The sequence below is a fragment of the Durio zibethinus genome, chromosome 5 (assembly GCF_047325235.1).
Source record: "Durio zibethinus cultivar Kanyao isolate XHJ-2024 chromosome 5, ASM4732523v1, whole genome shotgun sequence".
NCBI classification, from domain to species: domain Eukaryota; kingdom Viridiplantae; phylum Streptophyta; class Magnoliopsida; order Malvales; family Malvaceae; genus Durio; species Durio zibethinus.
The window spans coordinates 2795419-2816530 of record NC_143166.1 but is presented as its reverse complement, the minus strand read 5'-3'; the positions used below and the strand labels follow the sequence as shown (position 1 = coordinate 2816530).

At 31.9% G+C, this 21112-nt stretch overlaps 3 protein-coding genes and 1 pseudogene across 4 annotated transcripts; 2 read left to right on the top strand and 2 right to left on the bottom strand.

Moving 5' to 3' along the window:
• The first annotated feature begins 390 nt into the window (after positions 1-390).
• On the top strand, positions 391-2463 carry LOC111283060 (vacuolar iron transporter 1-like). Its single transcript, XM_022871448.2, has 4 exons — positions 391-708; positions 885-970; positions 1189-1303; positions 2132-2463. The coding sequence occupies exons 1-4, from the start codon at positions 464-466 to the stop codon at positions 2427-2429; spliced, it is 744 nt and encodes a 247-aa protein (XP_022727183.2). The 5' UTR covers positions 391-463; the 3' UTR covers positions 2430-2463.
• Positions 2464-4321: 1858 nt separating this feature from the next.
• Positions 4322-6675, bottom strand: LOC111283070 (heat stress transcription factor A-8-like; annotated as a pseudogene).
• Positions 6676-7708: 1033 nt separating this feature from the next.
• Positions 7709-9486, bottom strand: LOC111282946 (UDP-glycosyltransferase 74G1-like). Its single transcript, XM_022871261.2, has 2 exons — positions 8631-9486; positions 7709-8552 (listed from the first exon to the last, which is right to left on the bottom strand). Exons 1-2 carry the CDS (start codon positions 9414-9416, stop codon positions 7824-7826), a joined length of 1515 nt encoding a protein of 504 aa, XP_022726996.2. The 5' UTR covers positions 9417-9486; the 3' UTR covers positions 7709-7823.
• A 6224-nt stretch (positions 9487-15710) lies between these two features.
• On the top strand, positions 15711-19909 carry LOC111281760 (alpha,alpha-trehalose-phosphate synthase [UDP-forming] 6-like). Of its 2 annotated transcripts, none has more exons than XM_089760591.1 (4): positions 15711-15842; positions 16299-18372; positions 18464-18737; positions 19405-19909. In XM_089760591.1, the coding sequence occupies exons 2-4, from the start codon at positions 16328-16330 to the stop codon at positions 19696-19698; spliced, it is 2613 nt and encodes an 870-aa protein (XP_089616717.1). In that variant the 5' UTR covers positions 15711-15842; positions 16299-16327; the 3' UTR covers positions 19699-19909. The 2 variants fall into 2 exon arrangements, with proteins under 2 accessions (XP_089616717.1, XP_022725143.1); XM_022869408.2 differs by having other exon boundaries at positions 16244-18372.
• The last annotated feature ends 1203 nt before the right edge of the window (positions 19910-21112 follow it).

Sequence of the window (21112 nt, the reverse complement as noted above, 5' to 3'; positions counted from 1 at the left end):
TAGTTGGTATGTAAATGCTAAAATTTAAAAAAAAAATGGTCTAAGTGACAAGCTGTGTTATAAATTTCAATTATGTTCCATAATAAGATTTCAAGTGATTACAAAATTCAAGTTCATATAGTATGATTTTTGGGGATTAAAATTAATTTGGGTCATTGACGGGTTTCAATTTTTGATTCATTTCATGTTGTTCTTGCTCCAGGCTGGTATAATCCAAAACAACCAAACAAAATTAAGCACTTTGGTGAAGAAAAACTGAAAGAGAAACCCTTGCTGTTCCTCACGTGCTCACAATTTTGGAATGTGAGACCACTTGCCAGAAATGACCAATGTTTTCCCATTTACTTCCTTTTTAAATTACGACATTCCATTTATTTCATTTCATCCGTTGGGTTTTGGCATTATCAATCAGATAGTTACCAAAGAAAAAGGAAAAGAAAAAACCACCCAGGATTTTTTTTCCATGGCAGAAGAAAACAGCAGAGGAAACATTGAACCCGAGAAGCAAAGCCTTCTCAATCAGCACAAGGAAAAGCACTTCACCGCTGGAGAGATCGTCCGTGACATTATCATTGGTGTATCCGATGGTCTCACTGTGCCCTTTGCTCTTGCCGCAGGGTTGTCTGGTGCCAATGCTACCTCTTCCATTGTTCTCACTGCTGGCATCGCTGAGGTTGCCGCTGGTGCCATCTCTATGGGACTTGGCGGGTATGTATACTTTTCATTGTTTGAATTATTCCGATATCTTTGTTTTGATATGTTCACCATGGGGTTACTGTTTGGTTACTAAGAAACTGCAACAAGAAGAAAGTGTAAAGTGTGAATATGTTTGGGATTTTACAGGTTTTTTTGGTTGTATAATATTATGATGTTGTGCTCTTTAGGTATCTGGCGGCTAAAAGCGAGGCCGATCATTATGCAAGGGAGTTGAAAAGAGAGGAAGAGGAAATAATTACTGTGCCTGACACTGGTAATAACAATTAAGTAAAGTTTGTAATTCATTTGATTAAATTTGTGTTAGATTAATGCTTCATTTAGATGTTTTTTCAAGGTATCATCGTGTCATTTTGTCATTCGAATATGGTGTGATGAAAATCTTTTTTCATCGGCAATCCAAATGAAGTATAAAGTAAGGATATTCACGACATACATGCAGTTGTAAAAATTTGGTTTGTTTCGAAAATGCAGAGGCAGCGGAGGTGGCTGAAATACTGGCGGAGTATGGGTTGGAGCCACATGAATGTGCACCTGTGGTCAATGCTCTAAGGAAAAGGCCTAAGGATTGGCTTGATTTTATGATGAAGTAAGTTTTTTATTCCCTCCCTTTAAATTTAGATAAACCTTGCAAAGTTTTCAGCACAGTTAGATTGTCTAATTATTTACAAAAAATAAAATGTTTTTCATATCATTTGTAAGCAATCCAACAGTTGAAATGTTAAGCCAAAATAACATTACTCCATTAATACAATTTGGTATATATGAGGACATTTCAGTTTCAGATCCTACGTAGAATTGATTATGAACAGTTAAGTAAAAACACACCATTAAAACTACAAAGTTTAGTGGGGACTCACCGCCTGAGGCTGAGCAAAAAAGAAACGAGTGTTTGTTTTTCTGTGACTGAACACAGAATTAACAACACTAGACTTGTTTGACAAATGAAAAGCCGAATTGCCGAATTTGCTTTTGAAATATTCGGACAAAAGCTGGTTTCGCTTTTCAGATGAAGACAAGGGCCCATGTGGTCCTTATCAGTCAGGTTTATCTTATTGCAAATACGTTATTCCTTCCTCATTCTTCAATGGAACGGAATCATCATAATTAACTACAGATTTATTTTTGGGACACTTTAGGATATTGATCGAATCCAGTCTTGATTTTCCTTTGTTTTTTCTCCTGAAAGGTAAGGGCAACTTGGTTGTCAGGACTTTTTGCTTTGTTATAGTATGCCATTGTAATTAGAGCTAAAATTTATACATACATACATACATATATATATATATATATATATATGAAAATATTGGTTCTTTATTAACAATGGAACAGTATCTCTGTATGTTTGACTCAAAACAATGGAAACAGAGAAGCTAGATATAGAGGAAATTATTGATAAATAATGATGTAAATGCAGGTTTGAACTGGGATTAGAGAAGCCAGATCCAGGAAGAGCATTACAGAGCGCATTCACCATTGCTATTGCTTACATATTGGGTGGATTGGTGCCACTCCTTCCTTACATGTTCATTCGAAAAGCTAGGGATGCTGTGGCTGCGTCGGTGATCATAACCATAGTGGCACTCCTCATCTTTGGCTACGCCAAAGGTCACTTCACTGGCAACAAACCCGTAAAAAGTGCTGTCCAAACTGCTTTCATTGGTGCCATTGCATCTGCTGCTGCTTTTGGCCTGGCTAAGGTTATCCATCCCTAGGTCCTACTACTATTGTCCGAACTATATAGTTATCTTTGCTTCTACATAAGTTAATGCGTGTTTGTTCTTGACAAAAGAATGAGGAGGTTATTATTATATGAATTAATGCTCAGTTGGCTTCTTTTTATATGTTTAATGTTCATAATTGAATTAAATCTCATAACTTTGATGTCTTTTTCTCCTTTTATTCTTATTGCCATTAACTGTGAGTTAGCTGCGATCAAAGTGCTCCTGCAACTGCTTTATTAAATCATTATTTTGACATGAAGCAAAACAAATTTAGGAAGGAAAGATATGATGAGTATTAACACTATTACTCGACTCTTCTGATATAAAAATGCAAAGATTCATAAGTTTGACTAACAGATGAGAACCACCAAAGAAAGCTACCTGCTGTAGTCGAGTGATTCAAGGAGGGCAAGTGCCCGTCTTTTTGCTGGCAACATAACACAATTCATGTGCTTGTTTTTGTTTTGATTTACTGTTTGAACCCAAAACACTGATGAAGTATTTGCTACTTTGCTAGCCATCCATTTTAATTAGGGTATTTTTAAAATTTCCTTTATAATCTTTTCAAGGGAGCACATGTTAAATTATTTCTTTAATAGAAGCAACTGGAGCAAAATCAGAGTAATTCAGCCTAGTTTAGGAAAGAAGATACACCAGTTGAATACTACACAGGAATATCCTATACAAAGTTAACAAGTTAGGAATCCATTGGTGGTGCTGATAATCTCAACCAGACTCGAAATTTTGTTGATGGACAAGCTAAATGGTCCCATATTGACAAAGAGACAAACAAACAAAGCACACGTGCACACCATGAGAGAGAGAGAGAGAGAGAGAGAGAGAGAGAGAGAGAGAGAGTAATCTCAGCATTAAGAACAGCAGATTCGTGCTTGCATATGCAAGTGTATGTATTTTGTGTAAGTGTTAAAAATCATATTGTGGAAAGATTAGAAGAGATTCAATAAAAAATAAAGAGATTCGAAGAAAATTAAGGATAGTCTGAATTAAAGAAAAGATGAAAAAAAAATCGTTTGAGATCATTTGAATATGTGAAACGTAAGTTTATTTATGCATATGGATACAAATAATAAAAAATGATATGATAATTAATGAAATAGATGAAAAAGTAGTTATTGATAAAAATGAGTAATGCAAAAAATTTAAAATTATAATCTAATATGATTTTTTGTTTGTTCTTTCATACAATTAATCTCATAATTATAAGATATAAGACTTAATTTATTATTATTATTGTATGTGTTAAAAATCATATGTATGTTTTTGTGTGCATATTCGCAAGCACGTCATGCACTGCATTAACAATTATATAAAAAAAGAATTCATTCAATTATGATAAAATCAAGTGATAATCTCTGTATATAGCACTTTCCTTGTGCAACAAAATTATACTTAAAAAGTACAGAGAGAGGGTAGTACTTATGATTGTATAGTAGCCAGTCGGTAATTTTTTTTTTTTTGGTAGGTAATTACCGTTAGGTGTCATAGACAGTATATTCTCATGCAAACACATAATTTCTATCATGATAAATGCTGAGATCATTTAAGGACTATATCAACATAGGTTTATAAACAATTGAGAGCAGAGCCGAAAGTTTGAAATGTTAATTTCATTCAAGGCAATTTCCTTTGATAGCTAGAGCTACTTGGCATAAACAGAGTTAAACAACCATATCATCCTCGTATTACAATTGTACAAATTGCTAGGCAATTCTTTCATTAAGAACATGTATTTAGATATGGTGTAATGAAAAGAAGAAAAGAAATGTACAGAAAATTATATATAAATTGGATATAGATTAAGAGAGAAAACAAGATGTGAGGAGATAACACCACATTATGCCTGAAAATTTCCAAGTATCTTTCTAAGGAGTTTCATGTAGTTTAGTAACTTTGGAAGTCAAATGTCCCATTTGTTCTGTCAGAACTTCCAAGTTCTGAGATTTCTCCAACTGTGATCCATTTACCATTGGTTCAATCTCGAGTTTTTGGGATTTCCCCATATTCTGTAGTAAAAGTACAAAACTACAAGATTTTTCCAAAAGGGTTCCAGAACCTGTTATCTTCATTTCCATACCAGAGTTGGTGGGCTCTTCTTTATCTAGATTTCCATCGTCATTATTCTCTGGAAAAGCATTAGCTCAAAGGAGCTTTTCCCATGCACTATCATCATGTAAATCTGGTGGAATGAAAGGTGATTACTTTCATGCATAAGCACTATCACAAAATCAATATTCATTCAAAAATCCTTCATTCCATCTGAAGAATTATCAGATTCAAGAGGATTTTCAGAATCTATAATTGGGGTGAGTAGTGGCGTTGATGTTCCACCCATTGGTGGCTGAAACCTTACTATCATATGATCAGAAGCCACTGGTTCACCATCCTCTATGACTTGTTCTAGCATATTGCTTGCTTCAGCCATGCGCCAGTTATTTTCTTTTGGTTGAATCAATTGGACCAAAAAGCCCGATCTTTGCATGGTTATTATTAAGAATGACAACAACTGCTGCTGACCTTTCTCCATTCCTTGAAGATGGTTCTTCAATAGAAGCAACTTATTGTCTGCAGTCTCATGGTACCGCCTAAGTCCAACCAATTCCTGCATAAGAGCATTTTTATCCAGTCTTCAAATTCTCAAATTTCCTTCCACAGCCCAATATTTTCGTTCTTTTCACATAATCCAACAGAGTTCTCATGCTGCTGAAATGTTTTACTCTGCTCAGATCCCTGGGAGTTTTTCCGTCTGCAAGTCCTTTTGACCTCTGACAAATCATTTGCAAATTCCCAACGATCTGTATCAATTTTTCTAAAACCCTGGAAAAGCATTATGGGTTACCAATGTCTTCAATAATGGTTAACAGTTCAAATAGAACACCCACACAAACTCACCCAGCAAACACTATCTGATGCCATACAAACAGATACAGACGTGCACAATAAAAAGGAACAGAAACGCTATTTTGCTCACCAAAATTGTACAGTTGTACCCATGAAAATGAAAGGATCTATCTACCAAAACTTAGTCATACTTCGTTTGGCTCAACATTACAATTAAAGAAGGTAACAAGGTCAATAAAACCATCAATTCACTACCATTTTTGCTCTTTCCAATTGCAAAATCCAAATTGATACTGCTCTTACCATTACTGTTGTTAGTTTAGAACGTGATGTATCTTACGTTGAGTAGAAAGATCACTTATATATGGTTTAAAAGAAATTACTTATATTATTTAAATAATTGAATTAAGTATTGGAGTAGGTCAAGTTATTTGGATTTGCTAGGAGTTTTTTTAGTGGGTTAAATAATTTTAAAAGTCAAAGATGGGCATTTGGGCTTATTTGACAAATAGATTTAATTTTTAAATTTTTATTATTATTATTTATTTATTTCGAAATATTACTGATTTTGAATAAATATGATTTTGAATAAATATATTTGAAGAGTGAAAAACATGATTGTTTAAATAAAATTTATTTAAACAATAAAACATAACTATACAAAATGTTATGACTTTTTGAATTGACTTGATTAATTACTGCTCATTTATTATAAATAGATCTTTCTGACTGACCAATTTCACTACTTCTGATTTAGAAAGTTTTAAGGTTTTGTTGTATCTTATAAACATAATTATTTTTAAGATAGTGTTATTCAAGCATCAAAACCATACTATTTCTGTTTTTCTTAAATTTACTAACAATTACAGCAAATTTGAGAAAAAGTTCACCTAGAAATACTGTTAGTGCTAGCAAATATTCCTTTCCCCTTCTATATCAGAAACTGGAAACAAGCAAAAAATCCTCTACAAATTTAGACTCAGAAACTTGAATTCCCATTACTTAGAATGTAACATCCAAGACTACAAAACACCACAAACAAGCTCTCAGAAAAAAAAAACTAAAACTCAAAACCCAATTCAAAACTCCAAAATCCAAACTCAAACACAAAAAAAAAAAAAAAAGAAAACCCAACTTTGACATGTTTATAGCAAAAACAAATACCCAACAAGAGGAAACTTGACAAAAATATTGAGTTGCCTAATGAAAGAAGAGAAATTGCTGTGCTTGAAATATTTTGGAAGCAAATGAACTGAAAATTCAGTCATATCCCAAATTGTAAAACTATCATCATTTTGGCTCCATGAAGTTATTGAATCCGTCGCCTCATCATCTACCATTTCATAACATTTTTTTTAGAAAAGGTTCCTATGGACTGAGACCCACTTTCAAAAAAAAAAAAAAAAGCAAAGAATTTTGAAATTTTGATCCTCAAAAATCAAAATATAGTGAAATTTTTTTTATATGTGGAATAAAGAAACTGAGAAGGGTCAGTTGGGAATTACAAAAAGGACAAATTGTACGGATTTTGATTGGAACAATTAAGTATCCAAAAATTTTAATTTGTATAAATTGAATAGCTTTATTGTTTTATGAATTATAAATTTGATTACAATTTTACACCATTAACTGCAATAGGAAAGGCAATATTGGATTTGAATATGAACTTGGCTTCCGATCACTGTATAGAGATTTGCTGTGTTTCCATAGCTGATGTTGTTATATTATATCTATTAATTTTAAACACAACAGATAATATTATATAAAAATGATAAAAAAATATAAAATTATATATTTTAAAATTTTAATAAAAATTATGAGTTTAACAAAAATAAAAAAAAAAAAAATTTTATATTTAGTATGTCGATATAAATTATGATATAATAATTTTAATATTTTATATTTATTTCACTAGATGCAATATAGATACAGAATTATCGTATTTTTTTTTTGTCCGAGACTCTCAATGTTCAAAAGCTACTTTGGACTTCAATCAATCCGGAATCAAGCTCGGTCAAATCCTTTAAAGGGATAAACTTTTTCAAATTTATTTTCTGACTTGAAATCAAAACCTTATTTAAAAGAAATCGAGCTTCTTACCATTCAGACCAATAAATATTGATAATTATCGAATTTATATTATTAAATAGGGAATTAGTTAAATTGTAAATTAAGTAATCTCAAAATACATTAATATTATTTTATGTAATTATCATCTAATTGATAGTAATTCATTTTCATCTAATTTTTCAATAATTGAATCATATGCATGTTCCCTAATATAAGGTTACTCAAATAATTAATAAATGTAGATTTTATTATATATGTGCCAAAAAAAAGTTCTCAAAAATTTTAATTTAATGAAATAACTATATATAAATAGAGAAATGTAACATATAATAAAATAATACTATGAAATCACAAATCACATTCCAAGGCAATTATATGTGTTCCGCTATTAAATTGTTCATTGAATGACGCTTTGAAAGCATGCATAATTGAGAAAGAAATCATGGATAGAAATAGCTAGGCACAGAGTACTTTAGCTACAAATTCATCAATGTTCTTATCTGAACTTCCACCATCATCGGTTGCCTCTCTAGCCAAATTCTTCCACTTGTTTGTGTTCTTCTTAATCTCTTTGGCTCTTTCTGATACTCCCATTATTAGTTCTTCTATGCAGTGTTTTATGGTCTCTCTTCTGACAATACCTTTCTCGTCAGGGAAAGCTCTAATCCCAGTTCCCCAAATATCTTCAACATGCTTTGCATTAGTGGCTTGATCAGCCCATTGCGGCATTGCCACCATTGGAACCCCTAAACCCAATGCTTCAAGAACAGAATTATAGCCGCAATGAGTGAGAAAGCATCCTAGTGACTTATGTACTAGCACCTCCAATTGAGGGCACCATGCCACCAGCAAGCCCTTCTCTCCAATCTCCTCTTTGAAATTATCTGGTAGCTTGGCTTCTTCTGATTCCCTCACTACCCACAAGAAGTTGCAATTGCTTTCTTTCAAACCCCAAGCTATCTCTGCCATTTGTTCAACTACTACTTCTGCCAAGGTCCCAAATGAGACATAGACCACAGAACCATTTGGCTTGCTATTCAGCCAACTCATGCAACTGCTAGTGTTTGGCTTGAAGAGACTTATACCATAATGTTTGTTATCTTTCAGCCTCTTGTCCAAGTACATGGATGGAATGGTTGGTCCTATTGTCCCTAGCTTCCAAATTTCTGACATCCAATCTACAACCTAAATCAAAAGCGATAACAGATGATTTCTCACGATTCAAATGTTGGAAAAAGAAATTTTACAGGATGGAATTTGTACCTCTTTCTCCAATTGGTAAAAAGTGTTAACAAGAACCCAATCTGCTGCATCAATGTTGGAGAATTGATTCACGATCATATCAAACCAGGCCGGGTATGATCCATAATAATACACAAGAGATGGCAGCTCGGAAACTTTAAGCAGAGGCAATCCAGGAAAGGAAACATTAGGTCCTTCAAGTGGTAGCCTGACAAGTCTTCTGCTTACATGGTAATGTATGCTGTTAACAGCACAAGACTGCGTGAAAAACACTGCTGCCCGTAACCCAAACTGCTTTGCAACATCGAGTGCCCAAGGCATAAATGCATCATAAATAATGGCATCAAGGGGATGACCATCATCACCTAGTTTATTGATTAAACTTGCTAAACTTTGCGAGCCAGCAGACTGGAAAGTTGACAGGTAAATCTCAGGGCTCCCAGCCTGAGCAAAGCCGCCTTCGTCAAAACCATCAGATATTGTCTGGAGATCAATAGAGCTGGTTGGGTCGGAATGAATGGAGTTGTAGAGGAAGACGGTGGTTACCAATGTGGCTTTGACGTCTTTGGAGACTAAACGTTTAGCGAACTGAAACATAGGGTTGATATGGCCTTGGCCCGGAAAAGGTAGGATTAGAACATGAGCTTTTTTGGCTTTTCTTTCTTCCTCCATTTGTTTACAGGTTGAGTTTCTGAGCCCCCACTGGAGATATTGTTTTCTTGGAGATGATGTCTTTAAAACAAGGATTTTTGTCGTATCCATTGGCATAAAGAGGTAAAAAGCTGATATGAGCAGATTTATTTCCATTTTTACCGATTGGAGGTAGTTCTTTTTTTTTTTTTTTGGATATATTTGTTCCTTTTTTTATAAATTTAATTTAATTCTTAAATGAATTTAAAATTCAATTAATTGGTTCACAATAAAAAACAAAACTTAATTAATTCATAAATCAATTTTAAAAAATAACATCAAATAAATATCAATTTAAATTTCATCATTTATAATTTTTTTTCCTTTCTATACCATGATTCATTTGCACTAAAAAAGAGCTCCATCATCCAAAATGTCTCACTCGCAATTAAAGGATTTAAGTTTTTTTTTTTTTTTTTGGTTATATTTTTTAAGTTATGTACGCAAATAAAGGATAAAGTCTATATTTTTCTTATTGAATCTCTATCCGTTGACAATTATAGTTATTTTGATGACTTAAACTGTTAAATTAATGGGAAAAAAATTTTAGATTCATGTCTTTAACTAATAAAAATACCATATAACAAAAAAAAAATTATATAAATCCATCACTTCATATTATTATATATATTTCATTCAAATCATATTAAATCATTATATTATTAAAATTTTAATTATTTATTATTCATTATATGTTATTAATAAATAACTGGCTGATAAAAAAATGTCATGTAATTTGTAAATTTAATAAAATATAATCACGTCACTGATTTAACACACGCAGATAATGACATCAATGAAAAATGTACATGCAACGTTGAAATTTTTCGTAATTTCCTGTTTCTTTTTTCTTCATTGACGTCAACATTTTTGTTAGGTTGCTTTTCCTTTCATTAAATTTGTCGATTTATCGATTTAAAATATGAGGATATGATATAAATAAAAATATAAAAATAATATAATTTAAAATTTTTAAAAAATTATAAATAAAATTAATAAAATTAATATTTTATATTTTTATATTAATATAAGTTATGATATATAATTTTTATATAAAATATGATATAAATATAATATTTTATATAATTATCCTATCTACGTATAATTGAGGTTGGAAGAGGGACTAATACATACTCTTGCTTTAATTTGGGCTGCTAAAAATTAAGAGGTGGTGTAGACAAGATAACGAGATTCGGTTGGTGTTGATTGGCCGAATAGATTGCTGGTCACGTTCATTTTTATTTGTATTTTTATTTGCACTATAATTTTTTTATAATATAAAATATTAATAGTTTATATATTTTATATTGTATTTTATATAAAAATTATGTATTATATTTTATATTAACATAAAAATATAAAATATATATTTTATTTATTTTACTAAATTTATAAATAATTTGTTTAAAAAATTTAAATCTGTAATTAGAAACTCCAAAGTCCAGGGTATGCCTTTTACCATATTTAAATGCTCATTTAGATTCAACTCCATATTTGATGTGATACCACTGAATTTATAATATCATCAGTTTAATTTAATTGTTAATTATAATGAAATTTATTTAATATAAATTTTTTATTAAAATTTATTTTCAATCATAATTATAATAGTTTTATTATTATTTTTAATCTCACACAATTAATTTTATTGTTCATCTAAATGGAGCCTAAATCTAAAACAGTAAAGCAAGATGTAGCTTATCCTCACTTTCAATGAATATCTTAAATATTTGTGGTATATCAAGATTTAAATCTCATGGAAGACTTTAGAATATTTAAAAAAATTAAGTTTGCATTGCAGCCATTTTTAACCTATAAAAGAGCATCTGAGGATGCAGCAGATTGGCAGAAGGATGGGCCCCCTAATACCAGCAACGAAAGCATGGAGGACAGCAAAATTTGAATGGAGTGATGAGATGCGGATAAAAAAATATTGGAAATTTTATTTATATCTCTAATTTTATTTTGTACATTTTATTAGTAATTATATCTCAAATTCAAATTTAAATTTTTTTATTAAATACACCTAATTTTTCAACAATTTTTTTTTTATACCGTAAACATTTTTTCATTTTTTTTTTCTCTCTTCAATCTCGACTCTAAATTAACTCTAAATCAATCAAATTAATTTTAAATTCATCAAATTAATCTTAAAATTATATTTTTTTTAGTCTTTCATTGATTAAAAATAAAATTTTAAAATTTATTTTATTTGATCTAATTTAAATACATGCGAAAATAAATTAAAATTTATGAAATAAATTTTATAAAATTCAAACTCCTCAAAAATGTATTTTCGAAAAATCTTTAAGATTTTCAAAAAAAAAATTTCGAAAATTTATTTTTGAAAAACCTTATTTTTTAAAATAATAACATAAATCTCGAAAATTTAGTTATAAAAATTATGCTGTATTCTCGAAATAAATATTTAAAAATATAAAAAAAATCATATTTGACTGGGTAAGAGAGAAAGAATAATGAAAAATGATGAAAAATGAAGAAAAGAAAAACAAAAGGAGAATAAAATTGTAATTCATTAAATGATAAATTTAATTTTTGTTATGCGGATTTTTTTAAAGAAAAATGATGAGGTTTAAAGAGAAAATTGGACGATATATTTAAAAATCAACAAAATAATTCGAACCTCGACTTGATATTTCATAGCTATGTTATTATTTTATATTTAAAATTTTTAAGTCTAATTTATAATTTTTATTTCTATTTTTCCAAATGGATTGGATTCACCGAAAATCCAAGTTGCAATAGGCAACTTCCATGCCTATCCTTACTGTTTTCAATAAAATTTTAAGTATAAAAGTTACAATTATAGTTGTTATATAAGTGGGGTTCACCCCCAATCTCTTCGGCTAATTAAAAGCCAATGGATAAAGAAAGGCCTAGATAAGAACGAGGTGGGGCTGAGTTATTAGGCGTGAGAAATAGGTTGAGCCGTCAGTGAGACAAAAGAAATTGTCAAGGCATGCGAGAAAATAATCAAAATATAGTAAAGGCTGCTAGTTTAATTAAGAAGTTAAATGTAAGCTAATTTGTGGTTTGATTAAATTAAAATTTTGTTAGCATGTTCACGTCTCATTCTTTTTTATTTTAAATGATAAATAATTACATTTAAAAGTATTTATTGAATTATTTATTTTATATTATTAATTATTATTTATTTATTATAAATTTATTACGATATATTATTTTCGAATTATTTTATTTGTCACTTTACATCCTACAATAATTACATATTACTTTCATGTATAATAAATTCTAAATATTTAAATAAACTAATTAATAAATTAAAATATAATTAAATAAATTTAATATTAAATTCAATTCAATTCACATACAATAAAAATTTAAACCTAAAATTTAAGATTTTCAGAGCCTTTCTATCTTATTTTTTAAATCTATATATAATTAATCTTTGAATTAAAAGCAACGAAATTATGGTCAAAAGCCGAAGATAAAAAGAAGTTAAACCGTTCAATTAATGGTTGGGCTGTGTTAAGTCTACCCCTCTTCCCAATAGAACAACCCCTTATGTTTCTCTGTGGAGGCCCAGAACACTTCAGTTGTTAAAATTATAAAATATTAAAATTTTATATATATTTACAATGTATTAAATATAAATTTTAAATAGTAATTATAAAATTTTTTAATCTCAAATTATTTTTCAAAGATTTTTATTAAAAAAGTAATATTCGAATATATTTATATTATTGAATAATTACTTGAATCTAGCAATTTCATATCTGTTTATTTTTCTTATTATGCCAACAGGCAACAGCTGCCGAGAGTTCCTTGAATTTGGGTTGCTTTGAGCATCAAGAGTCGATCGATGCATCGCCATTAATTAGCATGGTTCTGATTTTATTCCTCTTAATTTGAAGATCCGGAAGAGCCCATACAATTCTACTAGCATGGTTTTGGTTGAAATTTATAGTTGTAAAATATTTTTTATAAAAAAATTCTGAAATTTTCAAATAAAAATATGAAACACACCCAAATATGCAGGTTGGAAGATCATCACCAGAACAAGAAACCGTGCATTTGTTCAAACTCCCTTTCGAGGCAGCCAAGGCAATACTTTGAATATCATTGAAAATGGGCAGGCAAAACCACCCTTCTAGTCGAACCCTACATTTTCAGTTAAATCCATATAAGTATAACAATGGATCGAGATGGAAGAAATTTTTATTAATTTTAAATTCGATTCGATTTTATATTTATAATATTTAAAATTGATTCAAATAATTTTTTTTATTTTTTATTTTCAAACTCAATATAATATTATATAAAATGTACTTGATTCAATTTGAATTAATAAAAAATTATTTTTTAATATAAATATATATAAATATAAAATTAAATAATTAATTAAAAATATTTTTTTTATATATACTAAATTGAGTCACACAAATTTATCTAAAAATTAATTTAATTTTATTCTACAATTAATCGATCTTAAATTCGATTAAAAAAATATCAATTATAAAAAATCAAATCAAATCAAAATTTATTAAGCATAAGTTGGATTGCCATCCTTAATTCCACTTTCTTCTTCTCCTCGATCTTCTCTATAACTTCCAACTAATGAGCCTCTTTCTTTGTTTCCATAGCTCGGGAAGGAAAGGCTCTATTCATCGATGCAATCAAGTAGATATTGTGTTGGTATCATGTTAAATACATAATATACAAAAAATTATCATATTAAACTTTGATTTATTAAATATAAAACATATTTTTTATATTATTCAAACATATATATAATTTTTATTAAAATTTTAAATTAAATCATTTTTATATTTTTATATCATTTAAATATTTTATCATCTTATCTTATTTAAAATTAATAGGACTATTTAAGTATTTAACAGAACCCTTCGTGCGAGTACCACCTTCCGCCAAGACGGAAGTCCACCTAAAAAGATTGTCTAAACTACAATTACGATTAAATTTCGTATAATAAAATTAATAAAATAAACAACACCATAAAATTTTATCAAAATCACAAATAATAAAATTTAAATCTAAAATTCAAAATTTGAGATTTATTTCTTAATTACTCTTAGGGCAGACCTAAGAGATCAAATCTTAAAAGATCTCTTGTCACAAGAGCTAAAGGTAAAATCAAATAAAATTATATTTATTATAAAAATAACAATAATTATTAAAAAATGGCCTAAGGGCTCTAAATTTTACTTTCTTGTTGGCTACTGCCATGATCATTGTGGTACTTAGAGATTCCCTCTTTCTGTCCTTTCTCTTTGCAATTTTTTTAGGAAATTTTTTTGCAATTTCTTATATATATAATCATTTGTTTATTTTATGTATATAATAAAAAATTATGTCTAATAATTTATGTAAATATGTCGAATATAATATATATTTTTATTAAAATTTAAATTATAGTATTTTTATTTTTTTCGTATATCGTATCATATTCATATGTCTGTTTAAAATTACTAAGTTCACAAATTTCCTAACTTAGCTGCCATCCTTCCCCATCCATTAGATCTAATATAACTACAATCCTAAGGACAATGTCCTTACACGTTGGCACTTCCATCGTTGGCCATGCACCGCGGTTGTTAACGGCACAAGCCCAATTAAAAACCTTATCTTCCAATTTCAAGGGGAACCGTGCTGTGCAAAGCCCGTTGCCGGCTAAGGATTTTGTCGTTTCACAGTTTTTCTTTTTTATGCGTTGCAAATTCAAACAATATGTGGGACGCGTGGCGACTGTATGGGAATCCACGTGAGACTACTCATTTATCCGTGCTTATCCACTTAAATCGGCCGTTTTTTAAATTAAAATCCTTTTGTTTATGAACCCACTTGCGTTGTTAAGCCATATGCGTTGTGGGTCCCACTTTACTGACGTGGCGGATAAGCAATTAGAAACGAAATTAACATCTATTATCTTAACCCTCAACAGTGGAGAGATAAAGATATTTTACGTTTTTCTACTTATTATTCTACGAAATCTCGTGTAAATCAGTCAAAACGAGACCACATATCTCGAGAGACTTATTTCTTGCGCTGTCAATGAAGCGTGGAAGCATGCCACGTAGCCTATTAAACCTACCTCAGCGAATAGCTATAGGCCACCTGGGTTTGTAGGACCCATTTACAGCTATTTTCAGACCAGACCCTATGTTTGTGGGTCCCACTCACCATGTTGCCTCGTGGCGGACTAACCAACGGACAAAAGGATAAGATCTTCAAGTGCACATTTTCCTCTACTCTTCGCCGTTGGATCAAACCACAATCTCATCCAAGGGCCAGTGTTTACGTCATAAATTATTTAACCAAAAAAATTAATAAAATAAATTTCCCCTAAAAAAAAAAAAAAAAAAACCTCAGTATGTTACTATTATTTTGAGTTTTTTCTGTCAGGCTTTTGCTGGGGAGTGTTGTTTAGGCACAGGGGATTTTACATCAGCTAGAGTTTAAAGCTCTGAACTTTTTGTTGAATTTCCAAATTTTCTAACTACCCAAAAAAGGGAATTCTTCAATATTCAACAACAACTGCTGGTAATTTCTTGAACTGTTCTTGACTTTTATTTTTATTTTCCAAAGTTGGGTTTTTGTTTTAACTTTAGATTTTTCAATAGTTGTTGTTGATGTTAAAGTGTGACAATCTCTAGTGGAAATTCTTTTGGGTGAAGTATATTTTCTTAGCAGTGTAATCTCGAATCTATTCTATTCCTTTCTTTATCTAGATATCAACTTCTTTCCACCATTTGTTTTGGATTCACTTCTTCTAAGCTTATCTCGCAATTTCCTTATTTCATCTCTCTTTGATTCGCCATTTTCTCACTCAAAAACTTGCACTTTGTTTTTTTCATTTATTTGCACTTAAATCGAAGTGCCTGTCCTTACCCTGAAATTCACCATCTTTCTTCTTTGGATTTTTCTTGTTTTCGTGATTTTAGTTGTGAGAGGAATTCATCCATTTTTAATGGGTGTTTTTGTTGTATGTGGGCATAGTGAAGCACGGTTTTGATTAGCTTTAAGAAATGGTATCAAGATCATATTCGAATCTCTTGGAGCTTGCCTCTGGTGAGTCTCCATCTTTTGGCCGAATAAGCCGTAGGATTCCCCGGATTATGACGGTCCCGGGGATCATTTCCGATATTGATGATGATCCCTCAGAGAGTGTATGCTCTGATCCATCATCATCATCTGTCCAGAAAGATCGAATTATCATGGTAGCTAATCAGCTGCCTATAAGGGCACAGCGGAAATCCGGTAATAGTCATAATGGTGGTGGTGGTGGTGGTGGTAGTAGTAGTTGTAGCAAGGGTTGGATTTTCAGCTGGGATGAGAATTCACTACTCCTCCAAATGAAAGATGGGCTAGGAGATGATGATATTGAGGTGATTTATGTTGGTTGTTTAAAGGAAGAAATCCATCCAAATGAACAAGATGAGGTCTCACAGATTCTTTTAGAGACCTTCAAGTGTGTGCCAACCTTTCTGCCGCCTGATCTTTTTAGCCGGTATTATCATGGGTTTTGTAAGCAGCAATTGTGGCCTTTGTTTCATTATATGTTGCCTTTATCACCGGATCTTGGTGGTAGGTTTAACCGGTCCTTGTGGCAAGCCTATGTGTCAGTCAATAAGATTTTTGCTGATCGGATTATGGAGGTGATTAATCCAGAAGATGATTTTGTGTGGGTACATGATTATCATCTGATGGTATTACCAACTTTCTTGAGGAAGAGGTTCAATAGAGTTAAACTGGGGTTTTTTCTTCACAGCCCATTCCCTTCATCAGAGATATATAAGACATTGCCTATTAGGGAGGAGCTTTTACGTGCCTTGTTAAATTCAGATTTACTTGGGTTTCATACTTTTGATTATGCGAGGCATTTTTTGTCATGTTGTAGTCGAATGCTTGGTCTTACTTATGAATCCAAGAGAGGGTATATAGGCCTTGAGTATTATGGAAGAACTGTTAGTATCAAAATTCTCCCTGTAGGGATACACATGGGTCAGCTTCAGTCAGTTTTGAGCCTACCAGAGACTGAAGCCAAGGTTGCAGAGCTCCTTAAGCAGTATTGTGATCAAGGCAGGACAATGTTGCTTGGGGTGGATGATATGGACATATTTAAGGGGATTAGCTTGAAGCTTCTAGCAATGGAACAATTGCTTTTGCAGAATCCTGAGTGCCAAGGGAAGGTAGTGTTGGTTCAGATAGCAAATCCTGCTAGAGGCAGAGGAAAAGATGTGAAAGAAGTGCAGGAAGAGACGTATTCTACTGTGAAGCGGATTAATGAAACTTTCGGGAAGCCTGGGTATGACCCTGTTGTATTGATCGATGAACCACTTAAGTTTTATGAGAGGATTGCATATTATGTTGTTGCAGAGTGTTGTTTAGTAACAGCTGTAAGGGATGGAATGAATCTCATACCATATGAATATATAATCAGTCGACAAGGGAATGAGAGGTTGGATAAGGTTTTGGGGTTGAAGCCATCTACACCAAAGAAAAGCATGTTAGTTTTGTCAGAGTTCATTGGCTGCTCCCCGTCTCTGAGTGGAGCAATTCGAGTAAATCCATGGAACATTGATGCTGTGGCAGATGCAATGGATGGCGCCCTGGCTATGGCAGAGGCAGAAAAACAACTTAGGCATGAAAAGCATTACAGATATGTGAGTACCCATCATGTTGGATACTGGGCTCATAGTTTCCTTCAAGATTTGGAGAGGACATGTCGAGAACATCTCAGACGGAGATGCTATGGTATTGGTTTTGGGCTAAGTTTTAGAGTTGTGGCTCTCGATCCAAACTTCAGAAAGCTTTCAATGGAGCACATAGTATCAGCTTACAAGAGGACTACTACTAGGGCTATTCTTCTAGACTATGATGGCACTTTAATGCCACTAGCTTCCATTGACAAGAGTCCATCATCAAAATCCATCGACATCCTAAATAGCTTGTGCAGAGACAAAAACAACATGGTTTTTATTGTCAGTGCCAAAAGCCGAAAGACACTCACTGAATGGTTCTCTCCATGTGAGAAACTAGGAATCGCTGCTGAGCATGGCTACTTCTTTAGGTGAAATGAGCCTGCTTTGATCCTAATTTTTTCTTTTGTCCTTATTATAAGATTGTGGCTTTGACTTGAAAGTTTTATTTTATTGTTTCAGGCTTAAGCGAGATGTGGAATGGGAAACATGTGTACCAGCTTTAGACTGTACTTGGAAGCAGATTGCAGAACCTGTAATGAAGCAGTACATGGAGACTACTGATGGGTCCAACATTGAAGATAAAGAAACTGCCCTTGTCTGGTGTTATGAGGATGCGGATCCAGATTTTGGATCATGCCAAGCTAAAGAACTTCTTGATCATCTTGAAAGTGTGCTGGCCAATGAACCTGTTACAGTAAAGAGTGGGAAAAATATTGTGGAGGTTAAGCCACAGGTTTGCATCATATGTCCCCCCATACTTTTATTTACTTGGCCCACATTGAGCCAAGAAGCCTGCTTTCATATTAACATATCTTGTCACTAATATCAATTAACTATGAAAAACTGAGACGGTTAGGTATACTGAAAAGTCTGCAGCTTAACAGTTTCCTGGCCTCCAATCTAACTACACTTCTAGTTGGGTTGTTTGAACAAATTTTTATGTTGTGATAGTTATTAAAGTATGAGTTGAAAAAACTAAGCACACTATGTTGTGATACTTAAATGTCCTTGCTTATATTTCTGTCACAATGAGTCTGCACATTGTCCTAAGGATGTTCCTTCAAGTGGGAAGGGAATTAAGATCAAACACTATTCTTTTAAATGTTATTGATCATATTTGGATCCTCATGAAGCAAAGAGGGTTGGCCCTTTGATAGAAATTGATTTATGATCATAGCTTTCTAATTGATATATCCATGCAAGTTACTGTTGATTGATACTATGCATTTGTTTGCCTTTGTATATAAAATTGCTTTAACTTTAATTGGGAGCTTTATATAAGTTTTCTGTGAATCTATCCTATGGCTATAGGGCACTCAAATTATCATACTTCAAAAGATGCGTTTCTTCATGATTTTGCAAGCATTCTATAAATTTTTTTTTTCTTTTTGGATATGCAGGGTGTAAGCAAGGGTCTGGTAGCTAAGCGCCTACTTTCCACCATGCAAGAGAGGGGAATGTTAGCAGATTTTGTTCTGTGTATAGGAGATGACCGGTCCGATGAAGACATGTTTGAGGTAATCACCAGTTCAATAGCCGGCCCGTCAATTGATCCCAGAGCAGAAGTGTTTGCATGTACTGTTGGTAAAAAACCCAGTAAGGCCAAGTACTATCTGGATGACACAGCAGAAATTGTAAGATTGATGCAGGGTCTGGCTTCTGTTTCTGATCAAATGCTTTCCGTGTCTGCTTAGCAAAGACAGACGAAGGTTCACTGTTCTTTGTGTTTGTAACCCTCAAAAGTGTGTGGGCTGGGCAGCAGACATATTTCCTTGCCTAGTTTTGCAATCTACATTATCGTAGTGTCAGTAAGAGTAACTGTGCAACCGGATACTTTTTTGTGTTGTTTCTTTTCTGGTAAAGCTGTACATATGTGCTTGTGCAATGAAATCGGATCTTCCCCAATTTCTCTCCTTTATTCTCTTTGCTCGTTTGTTCTTAAAAGGGGTTTTGTTGGTTCAGGATTTGTGGCAATGAAAGCTTCAACCAAACTTTCTTGTATGCTGTTGCTGCTATTTTTGCCATATGTCTTTTGTGTTTCTATTGGTATCAAAGTGGTTCCCTAAGTTCGTGAATTGAATTTGTAAAGTTCGAATTCTTGGTTCTTCGTGCAGATCTGTAGTTGTAATATAAGAGAAGCTTTCTGTCACTCTAAACTTTTTCGTACCAAGAAAATTACAAGGTGTAGCCACCATTGATTCCCTGTCCTTTCAGGCTTCCCTGTGGGGCGTTTACTGGAGGACTTTGGCAACTGAGTTGTACAAATTTACTTGTTGGAATCAGTAAACACATCCCATTTTATGCTGTTTATTGTCTTTTATGATAAGCCACACATATTCGTAGCATTCGGCTTTATGGTAAAGCTGTTTCCCAATAAGCAACCTCAACGTTGCTCTCATCGTTGTTCGCAAATAGGTTACTTCGCCTAATAAATTTAAAAAAAAAACAAAAAGTTAGAAACATCGTTTTAATACTTTTTGTGTGTTTGTTCTTTTGCATTTGTTTTGATAATTTGTCTCATTTATTTTGTCGTCAATGGTTGTTTCCACGTCTCACTCGGCTTGAAGAGTGATAAATTGAACAACTGATAAAAATACTTAAGCCTCGTAAATTTGATTAGGGCTTTTTGGAAAAAAAAAAAAAAAACTGAATTTATATTTTTAGTGAGAAATTTTATTTGCAGCTAAAATTGCGGTAAATTTTTATTTAAAATTAACCTTGTAATAAATTATTTTGTAACCCTCACCATTTAGCCACACAAAATCATATTACCTTTCCTAATAATCTGACACCTCTTAAACTAGATTTCGTCTTCTTTGCCTAAACCACATAAGTCAAACTTCATCGTTTCTCTCAATGTTAGAAGACACCGACACAGGAGGTAAAGAAGATTGAGAAAAAATTTTTGATTAAATTTTATATAATTTTGATTATCTTTGGTATTATTTTGATTTTAATAACCTTTGATATAATTTGATAATATTTGTTAGAAATTTTATAATTTTTAGTAGTTTTTTATATAATTTTGATAAATTTTTTTATTATTTTGATACAATTTTGATATTTTTAATAAAAGTTTGTTAACATATTGATATAACTTTGATAGCC

Excerpts from the sequence above, each read along its gene's own strand:
- LOC111283060 (XM_022871448.2), top strand. The coding sequence starts at position 464 with ATGGCAGAAGAAAACAGCAGAGGAAACATTGAACCCGAGAAGCAAAGC. Across the intron at positions 709-884 it reads ATCTCTATGGGACTTGGCGG|GTATCTGGCGGCTAAAAGCG; the intron begins GTATGTATACTT and ends TGTGCTCTTTAG. Across the intron at positions 1,304-2,131 it reads TGGCTTGATTTTATGATGAA|GTTTGAACTGGGATTAGAGA; the intron begins GTAAGTTTTTTA and ends ATGTAAATGCAG.
- LOC111281760 (XM_089760591.1), top strand. The coding sequence starts at position 16,328 with ATGGTATCAAGATCATATTCGAATCTCTTGGAGCTTGCCTCTGGTGAG. Across the intron at positions 18,373-18,463 it reads GAGCATGGCTACTTCTTTAG|GCTTAAGCGAGATGTGGAAT; the intron begins GTGAAATGAGCC and ends TTATTGTTTCAG. Across the intron at positions 18,738-19,404 it reads TTGTGGAGGTTAAGCCACAG|GGTGTAAGCAAGGGTCTGGT; the intron begins GTTTGCATCATA and ends TTGGATATGCAG.
- LOC111282946 (XM_022871261.2), bottom strand. The coding sequence starts at position 9,416 with ATGGAAATAAATCTGCTCATATCAGCTTTTTACCTCTTTATGCCAATG. Across the intron at positions 8,553-8,630 it reads TTTACCAATTGGAGAAAGAG|GTTGTAGATTGGATGTCAGA; the intron begins GTACAAATTCCA and ends CTTTTGATTTAG.